The sequence below is a fragment of the Vanacampus margaritifer genome, chromosome 1, assembly GCF_051991255.1.
Source record: "Vanacampus margaritifer isolate UIUO_Vmar chromosome 1, RoL_Vmar_1.0, whole genome shotgun sequence".
Lineage (NCBI taxonomy): Eukaryota > Metazoa > Chordata > Actinopteri > Syngnathiformes > Syngnathidae > Vanacampus > Vanacampus margaritifer.
The window spans coordinates 17,666,088-17,685,220 of record NC_135432.1 but is presented as its reverse complement, the minus strand read 5'-3'; the positions used below and the strand labels follow the sequence as shown (position 1 = coordinate 17,685,220).

The 19,133-nt window shown below is 39.3% G+C and overlaps 1 protein-coding gene across 2 annotated transcripts in view; it reads right to left on the bottom strand.

Moving 5' to 3' along the window:
- The window catches only part of prex1 (phosphatidylinositol-3,4,5-trisphosphate-dependent Rac exchange factor 1), a 102,882-nt gene that overhangs the window by 75,466 nt on the left and 8,283 nt on the right, over window positions 1-19,133 (bottom strand). For both annotated transcript variants that reach the window (XM_077579009.1, XM_077579010.1), the window contains exons 2-3: window positions 2,560-2,625; window positions 2,257-2,379 (exon numbers count right to left, since the gene is read on the bottom strand). In XM_077579009.1, the coding sequence (XP_077435135.1) occupies window positions 2,257-2,379; window positions 2,560-2,625 (189 nt within the window). The remainder of the gene's footprint in view (window positions 1-2,256; window positions 2,380-2,559; window positions 2,626-19,133) is intronic.

Genomic DNA, 19,133 nt, shown 5'->3' with positions numbered 1-19,133 from the left:
ATTGTAGATTTTAATAAAATGGGAAATTTAAAGACATGAACTGTACAACTTGGTGGAAACAAAGATTTTATACAAAGCAAGATTTATGATTTGATTCATTTCATAGTCGTGTTCATGTCCTTTAAAGTGGAAGTCAAGCCAAATATTTCCTTACAATATTAATCAGAATGTCATGTTTAGACAAGTGGGGCTGCATAGAACATATTATGAAATATTTTGGGGGTCTGCTTTCCCCATTAACAATTAAAATCTATAATGTACGTGCTACAGTCATTCACACTGTACATAACAAAATGTATTTCTCTGGACAGTGACACAATTATCACAGCTCTTGCGTTACAGTGGTTGAGCGTTTGTACCCAGCTGCGATGCTAAAAGTGAAAGCTGACTTGAAAATAGGTGGCTCAAAGAAAGACAGCGCGAGATGGAGATGGAGATGCAAAGGCATTGTCCCCTCGCAGACTGACACAGCAGCTCTTCCTGCGCGGACACAGACTCTTCTTTGTTTGTCCCCAGAGGCCACACGAGTTCAAACAGAGGGGAGTGGTGGCAGTGGTGGGTGGGGTGAAAAGCAGGATGGATGGGTGGAACGCTTACAAAGAAAGAGCCAAGGAGACACTCCAAATAGATTCTATGGCGTTTATATGACACTACAGAATCAGTTAGTCCAACTTTTCAAAAGGTTTGAGACACAGAATCGAATAGTGCTACTCTATAACGCTAAATAAAAGTTAGACAGTTGTTCTAATTGACTTGACCAGATGAACTTGCTTCAGTCATTTGACTTTAGACCTTTTCTTTCAATTGCTAGTACTGATCACAAAGTATGCAGACTCAGTAACCGCCAGTAAAATCATTTGTAGTAGTAGTAGTAGTAGTAATAGCTCAGTATTGGGCTGCAGCCCAGGAGTCTACTTTGATCTGACTCCAATCTATTTTGCTGGAAATTCAGAATATTCTAGTGTAAATGTGTATTGTATGTACTGAATAATTAAGTTTAGGGGTGTTTCGTTCCGTCTTCAATTCCGCTTATCCGGTCGGGTCGCAGGGGCAGCAGCTTTAGCAAGGAAGCCCAGACTTCTCCCCAGCCACTTCACCCAGCTCCTCCGACGGGATCCCAAGGCGTTCCCAGGCCAGCCGAGAGACGTAGTCTCTCCAGCGTGTCCTGGGTTTAGGGGTGGGAATCTTTAAATGTCTCACGATTCGATTCCGATTTTTGGATGTGTGGTTCGATTCGGAATCGATTTTCGATTATTATTTTTTCCCCGAAATGATTTGATTGACAATGAATTTTGCTTCAATTTATAGATGTTCAAGAAATCGTAATGATCTACTCCAGTCTGACTTGCTAATGCTAATTAGCGCTCTACTCGCAGCACTTTTATCACTCAAAAGGCTCCACGCTGCAAAAAAAATAAATATTTTTTTTATTGGAATAACTTGATCGTGACTCTTTCTTTCTACTAATGTGGCTACAACTTAACAGTGTATCAGACCGCGTGGAACCACACTGCCCCTAAGTGGCCAAATTGGGTACAACATGAACAGCACTCCCAATAAAGGCACGCACAAAAAAAGGGAAGACAGTATAAAATAATTTAAATAAAATCGATTTGGGGACATTTAAAATCGATTCTGAGAATCGTGATTCTTATGAAAATCGATTTTTTTGGGGGGGCACACCCCTAGTTAAGTTATATGCATGCTCCAGTCTTTAGGGTACTTGTTTTGGGAACTGAATACGCAGTAACAGCACAGTAACATGACTAAAGCTCCACCATGGCTAAAGCGGCGTGGCTCAGTGGTAGAGTGGTCATCCCGCAACCCAGCAGTTGTGGGTTCGATCCCATGCCATTATGACCACATCGAAATATACTTGAGCAAGACACTGAACCCCCACTTGCTCCTGATGCTGTGTCATCAGTAGGTGAATGAGTAGTCAAGCGATTTGAGAGCCTTCTAAGGTGGAAAAGCGCTATTATAAATGAAGTGCATTTACCATCTAAAGTTGCCCAAGTACAATGACAGAAATAAAAAACATAAATAGTGACTTGGTGTTTGCCGCCAACTAACCCAAACATGTAAACATGCTGACTGACTAGAGAAAAGAAACAGAGTGAGATTTAGGGGAGGGTGCTTGAGGCAAAGTTAGAATTAGGGTTATTTTCCCTACATTTGTGGTTACGGGTGAAAAGTGTGCGTGTTTTGCATGCCCATGTAGTTGCGGTTTGTGCGCTTCTAATAGATTGGACTTACAAACTGGAGAAACACATGTCCCAGTGCATGATGCGGCTGGGGTTCGGGCTGCAGGATGGCCTCCACAGAGGACAACACCTCTTTGTGCAGTTCCAGGATGTCCTCAATGTTGGAAAACAGAATCTATAAAGAGTGGGATGATTGAAACGGAGAGGATAGAAAGGAACAGGGAGATAAAGGAAAAGGAAAGGAGTGAGGAAGGAAGTGACCGACAGATGGATCAAGATGAGGGGCAGAAAGGTACAACAGGAAAAGTCAATTCAGTGTGGAAGGAAATACAGATTAAAAAGAAGTCAGTCCTACCTTGACGTGTTCGGGCGAAAGACATTGTTGGTCATCTGCAGTTTGTCTGATTCTGTGCAAAAACGCCTGGGAAAGGAGAATAAAAAACAGTAGATATGTTAAGTATGTTTCGCAAAGCAGTTAGTTTGACATTTAAGGAAACATATTTTAGCAGTTTGTATGTTGAAGTCTTGTTGAAATTGCAATGAAATACCCCAAATGATTATTGCAAAATGTGAATGCAAACATTGCCTAAAAAGAAATAGATGGTCAAAAATGACTGGATAGAGACAGACGTTTCCTGAAATAAAACTTATTTTGAACATCTATTGTCAGAAATGGTTAAAGCTACCAAAATAAACACCGTTAACTAACCTTTCACCTTAACGACACAATATGGTCCCAATGCCTTGGTTTAGGGTGGTCACTTTTCCACCTCAAAATAGTACTGCAGGACACGGGACCAGTACCAAGAATCTTAATAATAACAATAGAGAATGAGAGACTCCCGTATTTCCTTCTCAGTCTGTTGGCCACAGTAGGGAGAATATTTTGTATTCTGTCCAACTTGTGCTGTGTTATGCACTACTTCTCTGTTTAATTCGTTGATGGGATACACAGTGCCGCACCGCTATGATGTCATGTTTATTGCCATCCTGCCATGGAAACACAACCGGATCAGTATTTACCCCCTCTAATCCAAACTCTGGATAGGAACTGAACCGCTGAACTTCAGTAAAACATGACAGAGATTTTTGTTAGTATATTTTGTTTTCTGACACTGAATACTGTATGTATACATTCTACAGACTTCACTGTCAAACTCTGCTTCCAACATGACCGCCACCATAACGAGATTACTTTGAGTGAGGTTATGGACGGCATGGTGGTCAAGTCACAGTCATGACGTGTGAACAAAGACTGAAAAAATAGGGATGTGAATCTATCTTCTGCCGTAGCTTCCCCATTCTTCTGTCTATTCTTCTTTATCTGACAGTCTTAAACCACCGCCTCACGTCTGACTTTCGACCTATAAGCTGCAGACAACCGTCGTGTCAAAAACGAGAGGGTTAAAAAGCAGGGACGTCAATTCCAAAACCACTGAATCCAAATGTTCCCCGCACCCTCCTCCTTCCTCATCATCCTTCCTCTTCCTGTCGATGTAATGAATGGTGTTACACTTTATGAGTCTTGCTAAGAACCAGGGCCTCGCCTTGCAATTCTCTTCTTGACAGCATTGCATTTAGCATTAACATTAGCATTAGCGCAGACTCTTCAGGTTTCTGTGAAATGTCCATACCTATCACCACTGTCCGATTGACACTGTGTGAGTGGATTACTAGCTGCTGTGAAGTGTACATTTTCTTTAAAGTCACTGTACTGCAAACCAATTCCTTTACAAAAATCCATTTCAAAACCAATTAGAAAAATTTTAGGACATTATTTCCGTTCCATCTTCAATTCCGCTTATCCGGGGTCGGGTCGCGGGGGCAGCGGCTTCAGCAGGGAAGCCCAGACTTCCCTCTCCCCAGCCACTTCACCCAGCTCCTCCGACGGGATCCCAAGGCGTTCCCAGGCCAGCCGAGAGACGTAGTCTCTCCAGCGTGTCCTGGGTCGTCCCCGGGGCCTCCCGCCGGTAGGACATATCCCGGAACACCTCCCCCAGGGAGGCGTCCAGGAGGCATCCGAACCAGATGCCCGAGCCACCTCAACTGGTTCCTCTCAACGTGGAGGAGTAGCGGCTCGACGCTGAGTCCCTCCCGGATGACCGAGCTTCTAACTCTAAGGGAGAGCGTTATGTAAAATGTAAATAAAACCGGAATACAAAAGATTTGCAAATCTTTTTCAACCTTTATTGTTAATATACCATTCGTAATGGAAATAGAAAAATCACTGACTGAACTTCATTGACCTGTCTGGTGGAGATGAGGCTTCACTGGCCACTAAAATAGTCACAGTGACAACAGGAGAGATGCTTTAGCCCTTATTACAAGCTACCGCAGCATGCAAATTATTTTGACGCGGTTATTTCACGTTAAAATAACCACGGGTTGCTGCTTCCAGTTCTAGTCATGTCCAAAAAAACACTTTAAGCGCTACAAAAAAATTAACTCCAAGTGTTGCAATAGTCCCCCTCCTTAAAAAAAACAACAACACTTATAATCACACATTTGCTCACAAGATTGAAGTAATTATATTTTCAGCAGAGACCATAATAGAATGCAAAAAAATGAGGTGCCACCTCTAATTAAAACCAAGGAGTGTGTATTTTGGGGAGGAATCTACTGTACTTTGTGCTTGAGGCGTGCACTAATTATTTTTTCCCCATATGGCAATCTGTCCACACTGAAGGGTTCAATCAAGTGAGAGAGTGCCCAGTGCCAAATAAGACACAAAGTGGCTGATGATGGTAACAGAAGGATAGGGGTGAGCAAAAGAGGAACAAATAAAAAAGTGCAAGAAAAAGCAGGTAAAAAAATATATATATATATCATACAAAAAAAATGTGCTACACAGATGTGGTGACAGGAAAGATTCTAGTAGGGAGGACGGTGGGCCCGAGCAACAAAGAAATCCTTTCAGTCCAGTTCTCACTCTATTGGCCGTCCTCACCCAGGATTGTGTTGGCTGTTGTCATTGTTCCATTACAAAGCACACAGGTTTGTTTAGAGAGAATATGCTGGCTTTTCACCATCCACCATCCTGTCTCAGACGCTGACATCACTTGATGGAGGAGGCTGTGCACGTACGAAACACATGGCGAGTCAGGTCTCACAAATCGACACTTTGATCATCTTGACTGAAATCATGAGAGCACCGTCACAATCAGAGACAGACCAAAACAATATTGGCCACTGCCAAGACAATCCTAAACATGTCCGACGTGCTATTGGTGGGGGAGGTTGCAATAATGTGCATCATGTCATGTCATCATTGCTCTCCTTTTTTATTAATTTATTATTATTTTTGTATATATATATATATATATATATATATATATATTTTTTTTTTTTTGTATGTGGGTGAGTATGTGTATGTGCGTGTGTGTGTGCGTGTGAGTGTGTGTGTATTCATTAGTTCACCTAAAACCTATTAAAAAAAATCCCATACTAATAATATAATATAATAATAAATTGCCAAATGCAGAAACATCAATGTAAGTTATCACGATGCGGTGGCTCTCGCTAACAGGCAGAATTAAGTAACCAGAATTAGGTTAAAAAAATCAGCAGACATCTTGACTACCATCAACAGAAGTTTCACGTCTTTTGCTATGCACTTCATATACTGACATTAAGATATGAAGTGAATATTGAAAATGCCGCAGTACGGTATATCCCTTACGCTGCCAGTAGCTAAGCTGCTTGTAATTCAACTCGACCCACTGGACACCGTTTGTTGAGCTCATTACTTCTTAATCAACATACTAAGAGGCAAAAGGATGCCGCTGATGGGCCTTGTTTACTCTCTCCTATCGCCATCTCGGGTGACCTTTGTTTTTTTTTTCGGGCATCAGATCACTGATGAATTGTATAAATGGATTGGCATATATTAAGATATAATCTTAAAATTGGAAAAGAGGAGGTCTTACTTCAGTCACTGGATACTCAGCTACCACAATTTTAGTTTGTTTTAGCGAAAAATGAAAACATACGTTTCCATCTTAACTAAGAACGAGCATTTGACAAAAGTTATTTGATGAATTACGGGACCAATTAAAGTATTTGATCTTTAATATACTGTATTATTCATTATTATATGCTCGCTCTGAACTCATTCGTAGGTCTGTGTGGATGTGGCACAACAATGTGTTATTACCACAGACTACCTTGCATTATGTCAATCAAAATCAAATTAGATTAATTTGTAATTTACACAGATATCAAAATAACACAATTCACTTAGCTTTTCATAAACTGAAATAATAACTGGAGAATTGTGTGAATAATTAATGCCACAATTGCTTGTATCTTAAGAGATTGTAATGGTATTCATAATTTTTCTAAATACAGTGATACCTCGAAGTTTGAACACAATTTGTTCCTTTGAAATGTTCAAAGTCCGAATTGTTCAACCTTCGAAACATTTTTTCCCATACGGAATAATGTAAATGCAATCAATCCGTTCCCAAGCTCCAAAAACAGAAAATTCCTATTTTAATTTATATTTATGTAAAAAACATGTACACCCTGTACAGTATTTTAAACAATAAAAAATACCTTACCCTTTATGTTGTGGTGTGAAAAATGCTGCTTTATTGCATGCTTTAGTTTAGTGCAGAGTTAGTGTATTTTACATTGGGCATATTGTTAGACTACTAAGGGGTCACTGTGCGCTGTTTAGCGTCAGGCACGTTGTTGAACAGCTAAGGGGGTCCTTGTGCAGTATTTACAGAAGTAGTCACGGTCGGTGCGATAATCTTCTTCCTAAATCCACTGTGGTTCGTAGCACTGTAAATTGTTTTTTTCTGCCACTGGAACTGCTGTTTTTCTTTGGGCCCATGTCCAAGAAATTTGTCGCGGAAAAATCAAAATGCACTCGCGAATGTACGGAGCACCTCGACTGGAAATGAGCAACGCTTCGTCTCCACTAGCGCAATGTGAGCATTCGGCATCGCTCGGCTTCACCCGGCTACCCGATCAAGGTACGTTCGGCTTTGCTTGGATGTTCAGACTCCGAGAATGAGGTCAAACTCCGAAACATTTTATTATTCCGATTTTTTGGTCAAAGTCCTCTATTTGTATGAGTTCCGAGACGTTCGAACTCCGATGTTCTACTGTACATAGGCTTCATAACTCATAGTTTAGTTTTGGGAACATATGTTTTGCATCTGCAGGCAGTATTATTTTCGAGAAATAATTAAAAATCAAAAAAGCCCTTTCAAACATACTAGTGCTATATATTGGACATTTGTAGAATTAACATTCCAACTGCTGCGGATGACATTTCATACACAACGTAATAACAAATGATTCTTGGCTTGGTTCCTGTTGTAGCATTTTCCGCAAACTAACATTTGATTGCTTGCAGACTATATGCATTCATTGTTACGGTTACGGCAGTGAAAATAGTAGCAACATCCATCAGCATGTTAACAAAAGCTGGTCAGCTGGGACACAAATTCATCTTGTGAGCTGCCAGCAAGGACTCGAGAGAGATGTTGCACATGACGGCCTCTTGCCAGAAGCGCGGCAGTCTGTAAAGGTAAAATGCTGATGATGCAATCCCACTGGAGGCGAATAACAAGCCTGTGTAGCTCTTCGTAGAGTGCATACAAGGCTGCCAAGTACAACCCGGCCGCGTGCATTTAAAACACTCATGTCATTAAGTTAATGTCCCAAAGCAGCTCAAAACAGAAATGGTTCATGCAATAGAATGTTACAAACCAAAATGAAAACCTTGTAAAATGCTGGCCTTTATGTGAGATTGTAAGTAAAAGTCTTTATTTGTTAGTTACTGACCACTAAATCCATACTCCATATTTTCTCTATGTAAACCCTGTACGCTTTGAATCCATTCAGAAGATGTCTAAGCAGCAAAAGGCTGATACAGTGAATTGATCACATACTGTACTGTATTATATAAACGTTTTTTTCCCATGTAAAACAATGGAATTATTCTGTTAGCTCAAACTGCAACAATAAAACTAGTACACACCTTTGTTAAGCATTCATTCTTAAATTGATGTACCACGACTTCCGTGGCGGCATCGCAGAACAGAAATGCAAACACGATAAGTACAGTACAATAATTACAATAAAGTGGAGCGGTTGGCAATATAAAAAAAAAAGTAATCATATTGTATAAAAATTCACAATACTGCATTGAAAAAAAGCTCATCGAAAAAAGCACCATGTTGTATTTTTGTACATAACAGCAGTGCCAAAGAAACTTGGCCATGTCATGTCATGTCACATGAAATTGTCATGTGCTCCTAATGCAAAGCATCAAGCTCTATGAAGTGCACAATGCTGTGTTCGGCTGAAGCGGAAAGCCAAAAGTCCCGTTTTATGATGGAGATGTTGAAAAATATTTGCTGGTATGACTGATTTATGGGAATGATTACCACCACGGTGGCCAAAACATTCCTAATTAAAATTAAACTGCACTAATTAGCTAACCACCAGAGGGTGCTAGAACTGCACAAATGGAATAAAAGCTCTCCTTTTTAACAGATGCGGTGCTTTTAATATCGTGTCAGGACGACAACGATATTGTGGAAATTTTAATACTGTATCACGATATTGTCGATTATATCGTAAGATAGACACTTCATATTGTATCACTAAATCGCACAGCTCTGCCGCGTCGGTACTCGTAACCCAAGTGTTGCCCACATACATACAGTACCTTTTTTTTTCCTACAATTCTCACCCTGCATCATTTCCTCTGACACAAAAGCTGTTAAGCAAGAGTATTTTCACACTTAAAACAAGAACCAGGGAGAGCAAAAGATGATCGGTGTGGAGATATGCGATGGCTCTCACATGACGAGAAGTATTTACAGAAGTATGTCACTAGATTCTTTATCATAAGCTACGCTACATGTTGTTTTATCTACTTCCAGTGATCAAATGTGGGCCGCAAGTTGTGAAACTGCCCGCTGCTGCGTCACTGTCGACTTCATTGCAGCAAGATACAACATTGGGTACACTTGCACAATCTGATGACTTCCAATAGAAGCACAGCAAGTGGAATTCTGTTTGTATAAAAATGATAATGCTATTATATTAGCAACACGGTTCACGAGTGGTTGTAAATAGCATTAGTATTGCATGCTGTTCTGAAAGCCGATTGGTCAGGAAAAAAGATGCGAGAGAAGTCTGAAAGAAAACTAAGTGGCACAGGCACACACCTTTGCAAGTGGGTTTCCGTGTGGCCCACAAACAGGAAGAAGTGGAAGGGGAACAAAACCAGCTCTTTTTCAGACAACACAAAAATCATTCTATTCAAGCAGAGTGGCAAGTGGCACAAGGAGCCAGGGCAGGAAAATAAACAGTCTGCACAACGAGGCAGTGCCTCTTTTGCAGCAGATGTTGTTTCAGGGCAGGAAGTGAGGCCTTTGTGAAAAAAGGAAGGACATGTTTAACTACTAATGCCACTGAACCTCAAGTCAAGTGTGAAAGTTTATGCAACGCTCCATCTGTGACAATCAGCTTTACAAAATTAAACCAGCCACCAGTTATTTACCACTTTCACAAACTTTCTCACTTCAAGACAAAAAATAAGAAATTTGGTCCCTTTCTGGGACTCAAAAAACAACTTCAACATATAGCACATATGCTAAATAACACAACAGGCAGTAATCTAAAAAAACTTTGAAAAATATTGCTTCAGTATCCATAAAATTGTTGACATACGCTTTTTTTACAATCACATTCTGTGATCACCAAATCATTGTCACATTTTGGATCCAGAGTTATTTAAAAAAATAAAAATAAATAAATAAAAAAGACATTAGACATTCTCTTTCTGGGTTAATTGCTGATTAAGTTGCTGCTTCAGTAATTGTTTTCCAAAGTACAAGCAGATGTTTGCAAATGTCTTATTTTGATTAAACATAAAAGCTAATTAGTCTGCTTACATGATTGAGTAATTACTGTTAAAATGCTGAAATCAGCGGATTTGGAGTTTTATGTTATATTTATATCACACTATATTTTATTTATATATTTGTATTTTTTAAGTTTAACAATGTCTCTAAGCAACTCATTTATTAATGTATTTATTATTGGTAATCAATTAGTCTTTCTTTACATAAACCCGCAAACAAACTGGCAACAACTTTGTGTCACAATAACTTGAGATTTCCAAGATTAAAAAAGGAAAAAAATTTTTTTTTTTAAATATGAGTGAATTTGAAATAATCAGAATGATAAACCAACCTGTAACCAAACAGCCGCGCTGTAATGTGAACAATTAAGTATACAGAATTCATAAGTAATACAGTAATCACTTGTTATAAAATATAGACTGTTTTATTGATTTCATTTTTTTGCAGGCATTAGTTTCTTTTCATACATGTGGAGAATTTAGAATATTGAAAAAGGAGACGCGTGAGCCATATTACACCTTCCTCATTCATCATAAAGGGCTAAATTGCTCTGTAATGAAAACAAATTGGATGTCGACCCCCATCCTGGAACTGATTGTTTTTAACCTTAAATGTCACTCAACTGACCTGACATCTCGATTTGAGCCAACATCCAACATCATTGCCACCCGACACATTGCAAAAAAGTCTTTATCACTGCCAACTGTGCTCAATGTCATGTACGGTCCATCCAGCATGATTGTATGACATTCAGTCAAAGGGTCAGATACGTGTTGGAGGGTCTGCTAACTGCTGCAGTTAATCGGCAGCAACAAAGAGCCAGACAGTGAGGTGTGAGGAGCCAGATGGACCATATGCTGGTGTGGCCTTGTGTTCGCTCCAATGGGCGGCGGGTAAAGGAGCCTGCTGCCCTCACGTCTGCCACGTCAGCCTCAGGACACTCTTTGACCTCCACCATCAAGCTCGTCCACGCAGTATAATGTGATGCTTATTTAGCGTGATGCCAACAAGGTCCTCGCTCATTTTTCTTAGTTTAGTAAGTGTGAAATATGACCACTCTTGAGAGTGGGATGAAATGACGTCAAGCAAGCTTGGAGCTGCTTTCCAGGTGCTGAAAAGCTGCCCAGTGTGCCAGTATGATGTGCTCATGTAAATTAATAGAGGTCTGAGTTCAAGAGCAAGACCATTTGAATCTTGGTGCTTGGCTGTGGGCTGATGTTGAGTAAATTCGCCCAAATGTCTTTCAAATAACAATTGATGGGACTCTTAATTCAATTGTGCGCCTTCCACTAAAATGTTATTCAAATTCAAAAATGATTTGAGGAGAAGATCACCGTTTGTTCTTTGACAACAGGCAATGTAGACAGGGACAAGGCATTTGTTTGTTATGGTGACATCAACAACAACAACATGCTATAAGCTAATGCCGTATTTCGTAATTCAAACATTGTATACACTATACCGACTGGAAGTAGAAAAAATCGATTCTGCAATATATCGCGATATTACAGCGCGCAATTCTCGAATCGATTCGATATGCAGCCGAATCGATTTTTAAACATCAATTTTTTATGGGAATATTCAACAAAACGTCTTACTTAGGGTTAGGATTCACACATTAAGCATGGAAAAATGTGATATTAATGGAACATTAAGCCTTAATATTTTTATTTCAGTGCTGCTCAAACATGTAACAGACTGCAACCTGTTTGTTAAATGCAGTGGCTCAGTTATAAGCCTGAATTTTCAGATAAATAAATACATTTTCATACAAATCTTACAGTGTTTATGTACAAGTTTACTGATTGGTATTTTCTAAATTTTAGTAAGAAAAATGAATCGCAATAATAAATTTTTAGATTCGTATCGGGATTAATCTGTATCGAATCGAATCGTGGCCCATGAATCGGGATACGAATCGACTCGCCAGGTACTAGGCAATTCACACCCCTACTATATAGTATTGTTGTGACATTTGGTCAGCAATTTTTGCGGCAATCAATTTATGGAAGGGGACTACACACATACATATTATGAACTGAAACAAGTCACCACAAAAGCATTTTTTTTTCCAGGACAATGAAAAGAAAACTGTGAGTTCGGAGAAAAAGCAGGTTCTCCATCAAAAAAATGGAGAGAGATTATAGATATGCCTCTTGAGAACCAATCAGGGCTTTGCTAATTGACTTGAATGAATTTAGAGCACTTTGCAGTCAGAAGCCCTTTTTAAATGCCACTAGTTCCCATACCAACTAAGAGGAGGGCGCAAGCCAACCACATATTGAGGATTCTTGTGTGCAAGTTCTCTGGTCACCAGCCACAAACTCTCCACACTTTCCCATCCGGACGAAAACAACAAGCTGTAAAACAATGCATCCATTAATGGTCTCTTTTGAGTTAGCCAACCACAAAGGGGAGGTCAGGGGGGACAGGGCAGTTTTGGAGAGACCTTGAGGCCATTTTGGGGTCGCCATGGCATGAAATTGAACAAATAAATGTAAAAAGTCCCGCTTCAGAGGGCAAAGTGCTGCAGTGCTTGCGAATGGCCCGCCGTGCTGCCACAATGACGGCTTGTAGCAAACCTCGGTAGCCTCTCCCCCCCACCCCCGAGGACCTAATTCACAACTCTACTCTCGCACGCCCCTCAAACTCCCACAACGTTCCAACCAATCCCTCGCTGTCTTCAAAGTTGTTTTGGCACATGCAATCTTTAAAAACAAAAAACAAAGAAGTCTTCTTTGAATGTTGTCCAGTTACTAACCTCGGCCCCCTTTTTACTCAATTCCACTTTGAAGGGCTTTAAACTTCAGGCTTCCTTCAGCAGATCACAAGGGGATGAAACCGCAATGGACCAAAGCTCTCCTGCATTCATGAATGGATGATGGGCATGATGATGAATATGTCTTGATTAGAAATAGCAACCATTTTCAGCTCAGTCAACATCACTGTTCAGGAAAATCTCTCCAGGTGTGTTTTTTGTCTAGCTTTAATATGCTTATCAAAAATGTGATGATGACCTTCGAACCTGAAAAATGAGAACGCAGAACATACATCTGCGCTGGCTTCTCAGTACAATATGGCTAAAGCAAAAGTACATTGACATTAATAATTAACTCATTCACTGCCATTGACGGCTATAGACGTCAAAAATTCACTTAAACTATTTCTATTAGTTTTAAAAAAATTCCACTTTTGTTAACAAGAGTGTGAAAACCTAAAAAAAATAAAAAATTGTACAATTAGAAAGGATATAAAATTTGCGATTAATCGTGAGTTAACTAGTGAAGTCATGCGATTAATTAAGATTACAAATTTGAATCACCTGACGCCCCCTAATTTTTTAATAATCTTTTTTTCTTCTTTTTTTTAAAGAAAAGATTAGGTGTCAGGCGATTATAATTATAACCGTCATTAATCGCATGACTTCACTAGTTAACTCACAATTAAACACAAATTTATATCTGTTCTAAATGTAGTCCAAAAAAAATCTAGGTTTTAATAGAAATTGTTCAAATGAATTTTTGACGTTTATAGTCGTCAATGGCAGTGAATGAATTAAAAAGATAAAAAATTTGGAGCATCAGGCGATTAAAATTCTAATCGTAATTAATCGCTTGACTTCAATAGTTAACTCCCAATTAATCACAAATTTTATATCTGTTCTAAATGTACAATTAAAAAAATTCTAGGTTTTCATACTCTCTTGTTAACAAAAGTGGAAAAAAATGTTAAACTAATAGAAATAGTTCAAATGAATTTTTGAAGTCTATAGCCGTCCGTCAATGGCAATGAATGAGTTAAGAATGGAATGTAGTAGGGCTGTCACAAATAAATCTTTTTAGAATTACTTGAGTAACTGGTAAATCACTAACTTGTAACCTGAATTTTGATTTTGAAAAAAAAACAACAATGAACATTTTACAATATACTTCATTATTTTTATAACTTTGCCGTTTTCTATGCAAAAGACATTTGACAACCTTTGTGTATGAAACATCAACAAACTTGCCTTGCCTCGCTTTGCAAATCTCTCACTCTAAACCGACGACTATCATCAGACTTTTTCCTGATTGTTCATCCAGGTAATCCACAAAGTAATTGAATACGTCATCTATTGCAGCCCTGACACTCGGGTTCCTGTCGTCCACAGTGGTTTTTTTCCTGTGAGCGAGTGACATGCAGATAACATCATGGAGCAGATTGAGGAGGCCATCTGGACGCTGGAGTCTGATGCAGTGTGAGCCAGCAGTTACCCGTCAGGCCTCAGACAGACCAAAGACCAGGTGGGAGGAAAAGCCAAGTGGATCAATCAAGCCAATTGTGAAGATTGTCATTTCTCTTGCGCAAATGGCTAATTGCGGGCTCCGTGAAAAAAAAAGTTCCATTAATGAATGGAATAAAGATAGAAGCATTGAAGCTCGAAAATCAAATACCCTTGAGGTCATAGAATCCGAAATGCGACCAAAATGTTGTTTATAATATGTTTTTTTGTTTTATTGGGGCCAAAGAAAAGAATGTGACACCGAGCTGATATGAAGGAAACAAACACATATACAAAACTGATGAAACTGAAATTACAAATAAAGGAATTGTGTCCAGCCTTAGAGTTTTAATTAAAGATAAGCTGTTGAATGAAGCATGTCCATCATATTTTGTGGCAAAACAGACCTGTCTAGTGATGGGCTTTCTGGTAAAAATAAAAATAAAAAAGGTTGGATACACTTAATCATAGAAACAACTCAAATGGTGAGTGGGTGTGGTGGTATATCCAACAAAAGAGGAGCTACGAACTAAAAGTACAATTACTAAGAGGAAGAAAAATATGGAATGGTATGAGAAAAAGAGCAGCGTGGATTGTATGAAAAAGTCTTTTCCAAGCCCAGAATACACAAACTGACCTATATTCAGTCTCATCTTCACTTGTGGGAGTAACCACTCCCTGACTACTGTTTCTTTTCATTTCATTTTTGGATGCATTCTGTAAAAAAAAACAAAAAAAAACAAATATAGCACATTGATCATGTGAATTATGCAGCCACTTATGTTGAAGAAATCCGTGAAACATTTCCTCTTCTAAATCATCATTTGTGGTCAGCAGCCAAGAACAAAAATCGCCGCTAAGATCTCAAGATGACTAAAGCCCTTCTTAATGCAGTGATATTGGCTGGTGAAAATGTCATCTCACTGAAAAAATGCCAAGATTTTTAAAAGCCCTTCGGCATTCATGCCAATTAGCTGTCAAGAACAATTATGACGGAGTGGAATCAGCAGTTACTGACGCACATAAGGTTAAAAAAAGAATGGGAAATAAGAAAATATATCTATTTTCCTAGTCGGACATTTTGACAAAAACGCTTATTAGCGCTGAGGAAGATAGCAGTCATTTCAAGATTGCAACTGATAAAACTGATATGAGGCATTTTGAAGATAACACAGAGTGTTGAAATGTGACAAATGGAACATGCAACAAATGTCAGAGTTGCAAAAGATGTTGAATTTAGGCCACTGTGAGGCTTCTAATGAAGACATCTGATTATTAACTCATTCACTGCCATTGACGGCTATAGACGTCAAAATTTCATTTGATCTATTTCTATTAGTTGAACATTTTTTCCCCACTTTTGTTAACAAGAGTATGAAAGCCTATTAAAAAAAATGATTAATTTAGAACAGATCTAACATCTGTGATTAATCATGAGTTAGCTAATGAAGTCATGCAATTATTTACAATTAAAAATTGTAATCGCCTGACGCCCCGAATTTGTAATAATCTTTTCTTAAAAATAAAAATAAAAGATTATTAAAAAAAATATATATATATTTTATTTTTTATTTTTTATTATTTTTTTTTTTTAAGAAAAGATTATTAAAATTTAGGGGGCATCAGGCGATTAAAATTTATAATCGGAATTAATCGCATGACTTCACTAGTTAACTCACGATTAATCACAAATTTTATATCAAATTTTATATCTTTTCATACTCTTGTTAATAAAAATGGAAAAGAAATGCTAAACAAATATAAATAGTTCAAATGAATTTTTGACGACTATAGCTGTCAATGGCAGTGAATGAGTTAAACGGAAGAGTCGAGAGGAATGATTTGATAATATAAGTAGTGCTTGTAGTTGTAGTAATTTTAATAGTAGTCAAATGGCCAAGATGGCCGCCGACCCAGGTGGGCGAGGGGGAGAGTCCTTGGCGTACCTAATCAATTGGCCAAGATGGCCGTCGACCCGGGTGGGCAAGGGGGAGAGAGTCCTTGGCGTACCTAATCAATTGGCCAAAATGGCCGCCGCCCTGGGCGAACAGAGTGGCGAGATTCCTGGGCGTACCTAATCAATTGGCTAAGATGGCCGCCGCCCTGGGCGAGCAGAGTGGCGAGAATCCTGGGCGTACCTAATCAATTGGCCAAAATGGCCGCGGTGTATTAAAAAAGAAAAAGAAAAAAAAGAATCCCAAGAATGTTAACAATAGTTGTAGTATTCCTTCTCAACAACAATAGTCATCAATTTTCAATTGAGATGATCAAGACTAGAATAATTAAAATAATAATCAAAAACATCCTCTTGAAATGTAGCAAAAATTCTATTGTAAAAATACTTAAAATACTTTGCATCTTACAAAACAATGAAAACTGGCATAGCCATTAATCCACTGTCAACTGATGTGTATAATATTTTCTTCTTTAACAAGTCATGTGATCTCCAGGCTGGGACTTTCAGACTCGCCTTCCCTGATTAGACAAAGAATTCAACCATCCCGTAACCTTAGACACGTTTTTAAAAGTTCTAGAAATCTGTTTGCCATTTTCCGATTGGGCAAATGACCTCTGACCTGATGGAGGAGACACATCTGGTTGCACTTGAGAAAGCCAACAAACATTTTAAGGCCGCTACCTTGGTTGGTGAAGCCCCTGCAAGCCTCAGTGCTAACATTATCTGCCATGAATAACATATGACACTATTACAACTTAGATACACTGTTAACAATTCAATTCTGTTTTTTGTTTTTTTAGGATACCATGTGACTTTTTCCCAGTATGAATACACAGTAGCAGCACCCCTTGATGGGAGGAGGTGGGGTGAGCTCGGGGTGGGGCTTTTGACATCATGCCTCTGGGTATTACAGTGGTTTAGACTTGTTAACGTTTAATTCCTTAAATTCCTGCCGGAGTCTTGTGCCTGGAAAAACGTGGCTTATGAACACACGTTAAACACACGTGACAAAAAAAAGTCAACTGTCATTCACCTTGGTTTTTCATGAGAGGGACATCGCTGTGGTAAAATCTGCCCCGGGGCAAGGCACCATTCTTCAAACGCAACTGAACAGTCTTGCAGAGGTTCGACAAGAAGTACAAGTATCGCAACGTCAGGGATCTAACGAACCAATCAAAAATGGCACTTCTGGTGGCAAAATGAGATCAAACCAGCTACTGCCAAGACATAATATATAATATGTTGTGCATCAAAATAATGTTTCCCAATAAGAAGACCAGGGATCGCAGTGTGCAAGGTGTGAATTCGATTCATAATCGATTTTCGCTTAAGACCGATTTTTTATTCAAAATTATTTGATTGACAATTATTATTTTTGCTTCAATTCAAGGAATCGGAATGATCTACTCCAGTCTGACTCGCTAATGCTAATTAGCGCGCTACTCGTGGCACTTTTATCACTCAAAAGAACGGCTCCACGCTGCAAAAAAAACAACTTTTATTGGAATAACTTGATCGTGACTTTTTCCTTCTACTCTCTTAATGTGGCTCCAACTTAATGTATCAGACCGCGTGGAGCCACACTGCCCCTAAGTGGCCAAATCGGGTACAACATGAACAGCGCTCCCAATAAAGGCACACACAAACCAAGGGAAGACAGTATAAAATAATTGAAATAAAATCGATTTTGGGACATTTAAAATGGATTCTGAATCGTACTAAATGAGAATGGATTTTTTGGCTCACCCTACATTCGGATGTGCTGAAGGAAAACGTTTAAAACTTCCTCTATGCCTGGGCGGGATGGAAGATAACATTCACATCACTTACCCGATAACGGACGATTGTCTGACGTCCGTTTTCACAGACCCCTTTTTTCAGCATTAGGTGGAACAATAACATATTGCTTCACGTTGGTCAAGATTTTATGCTTCACAAACAAGACAATGAGGAAATGTTGGACCACAGTTCTGCTATACACTATCGTAACATTAAGGACATACAATATTAGTGCCAACGTTTTTTGCCACTAATATTGTATGTCCTTAATGTTACGATTCAGCAACTAAGAAACCCATTCCGGTTTTTACTAGTTTGTTGCTGCTTAACCGTAGCTGAAAACAATCAAACTAAATTGTTTAATTCTCTCCCCTCTGCTTTCTCAGAACACTCGAAAATCAGCAGCCAACAACATTTGACGGCTGGATTAATATGGGTGTGACGCTTTGCCTGTGGAGACTAAATGGCCTGTTTAAAGCCCAGTTATAATAATAAACCTTCGCAAAACCTCAGCCGGCCTCCATCGTAACCGTTCTACCTGCTGTTAAAAAAAGCCTTCTATTACACGGTGTGCGCTGCTATGACTTCAGCTCGGGTGAGGTTGCACTGGACTGAAACCACCAGCGTTGGAGGCCAAAAAGAGAGTTCAGCTATTTATACCAACCCGTCCTAAGAGAAAGCCCGGGGAAACTTGACGCTGGCTTGCGTGTGCCGCCGAGAGGGAAAGGCTGAGGCGAATGAGCAGATAAAAACACACAAAAAGAAGTTGACACATGGTGAAGATTGGAACGGAAGTTGAGACGATTTGCTTGCACGGCGGCCTCTGCGCCCACAATGTTGTGCATAAGCACGCGTGTGCGTGTCATCCTGTTTGCTTGCAACTACGACAACAAACTGCAGAGGAACGCGCGCGCAAGCCAGAAAAACACATCACACTTATAATCTCACGTGTGTGTGGCCCAAAGGAAGGACGGGATTTCCAGATCCTTCCTATTATCCCACAACAGTGATGATGAACACCCCCCCGACACCACCCCACCCCA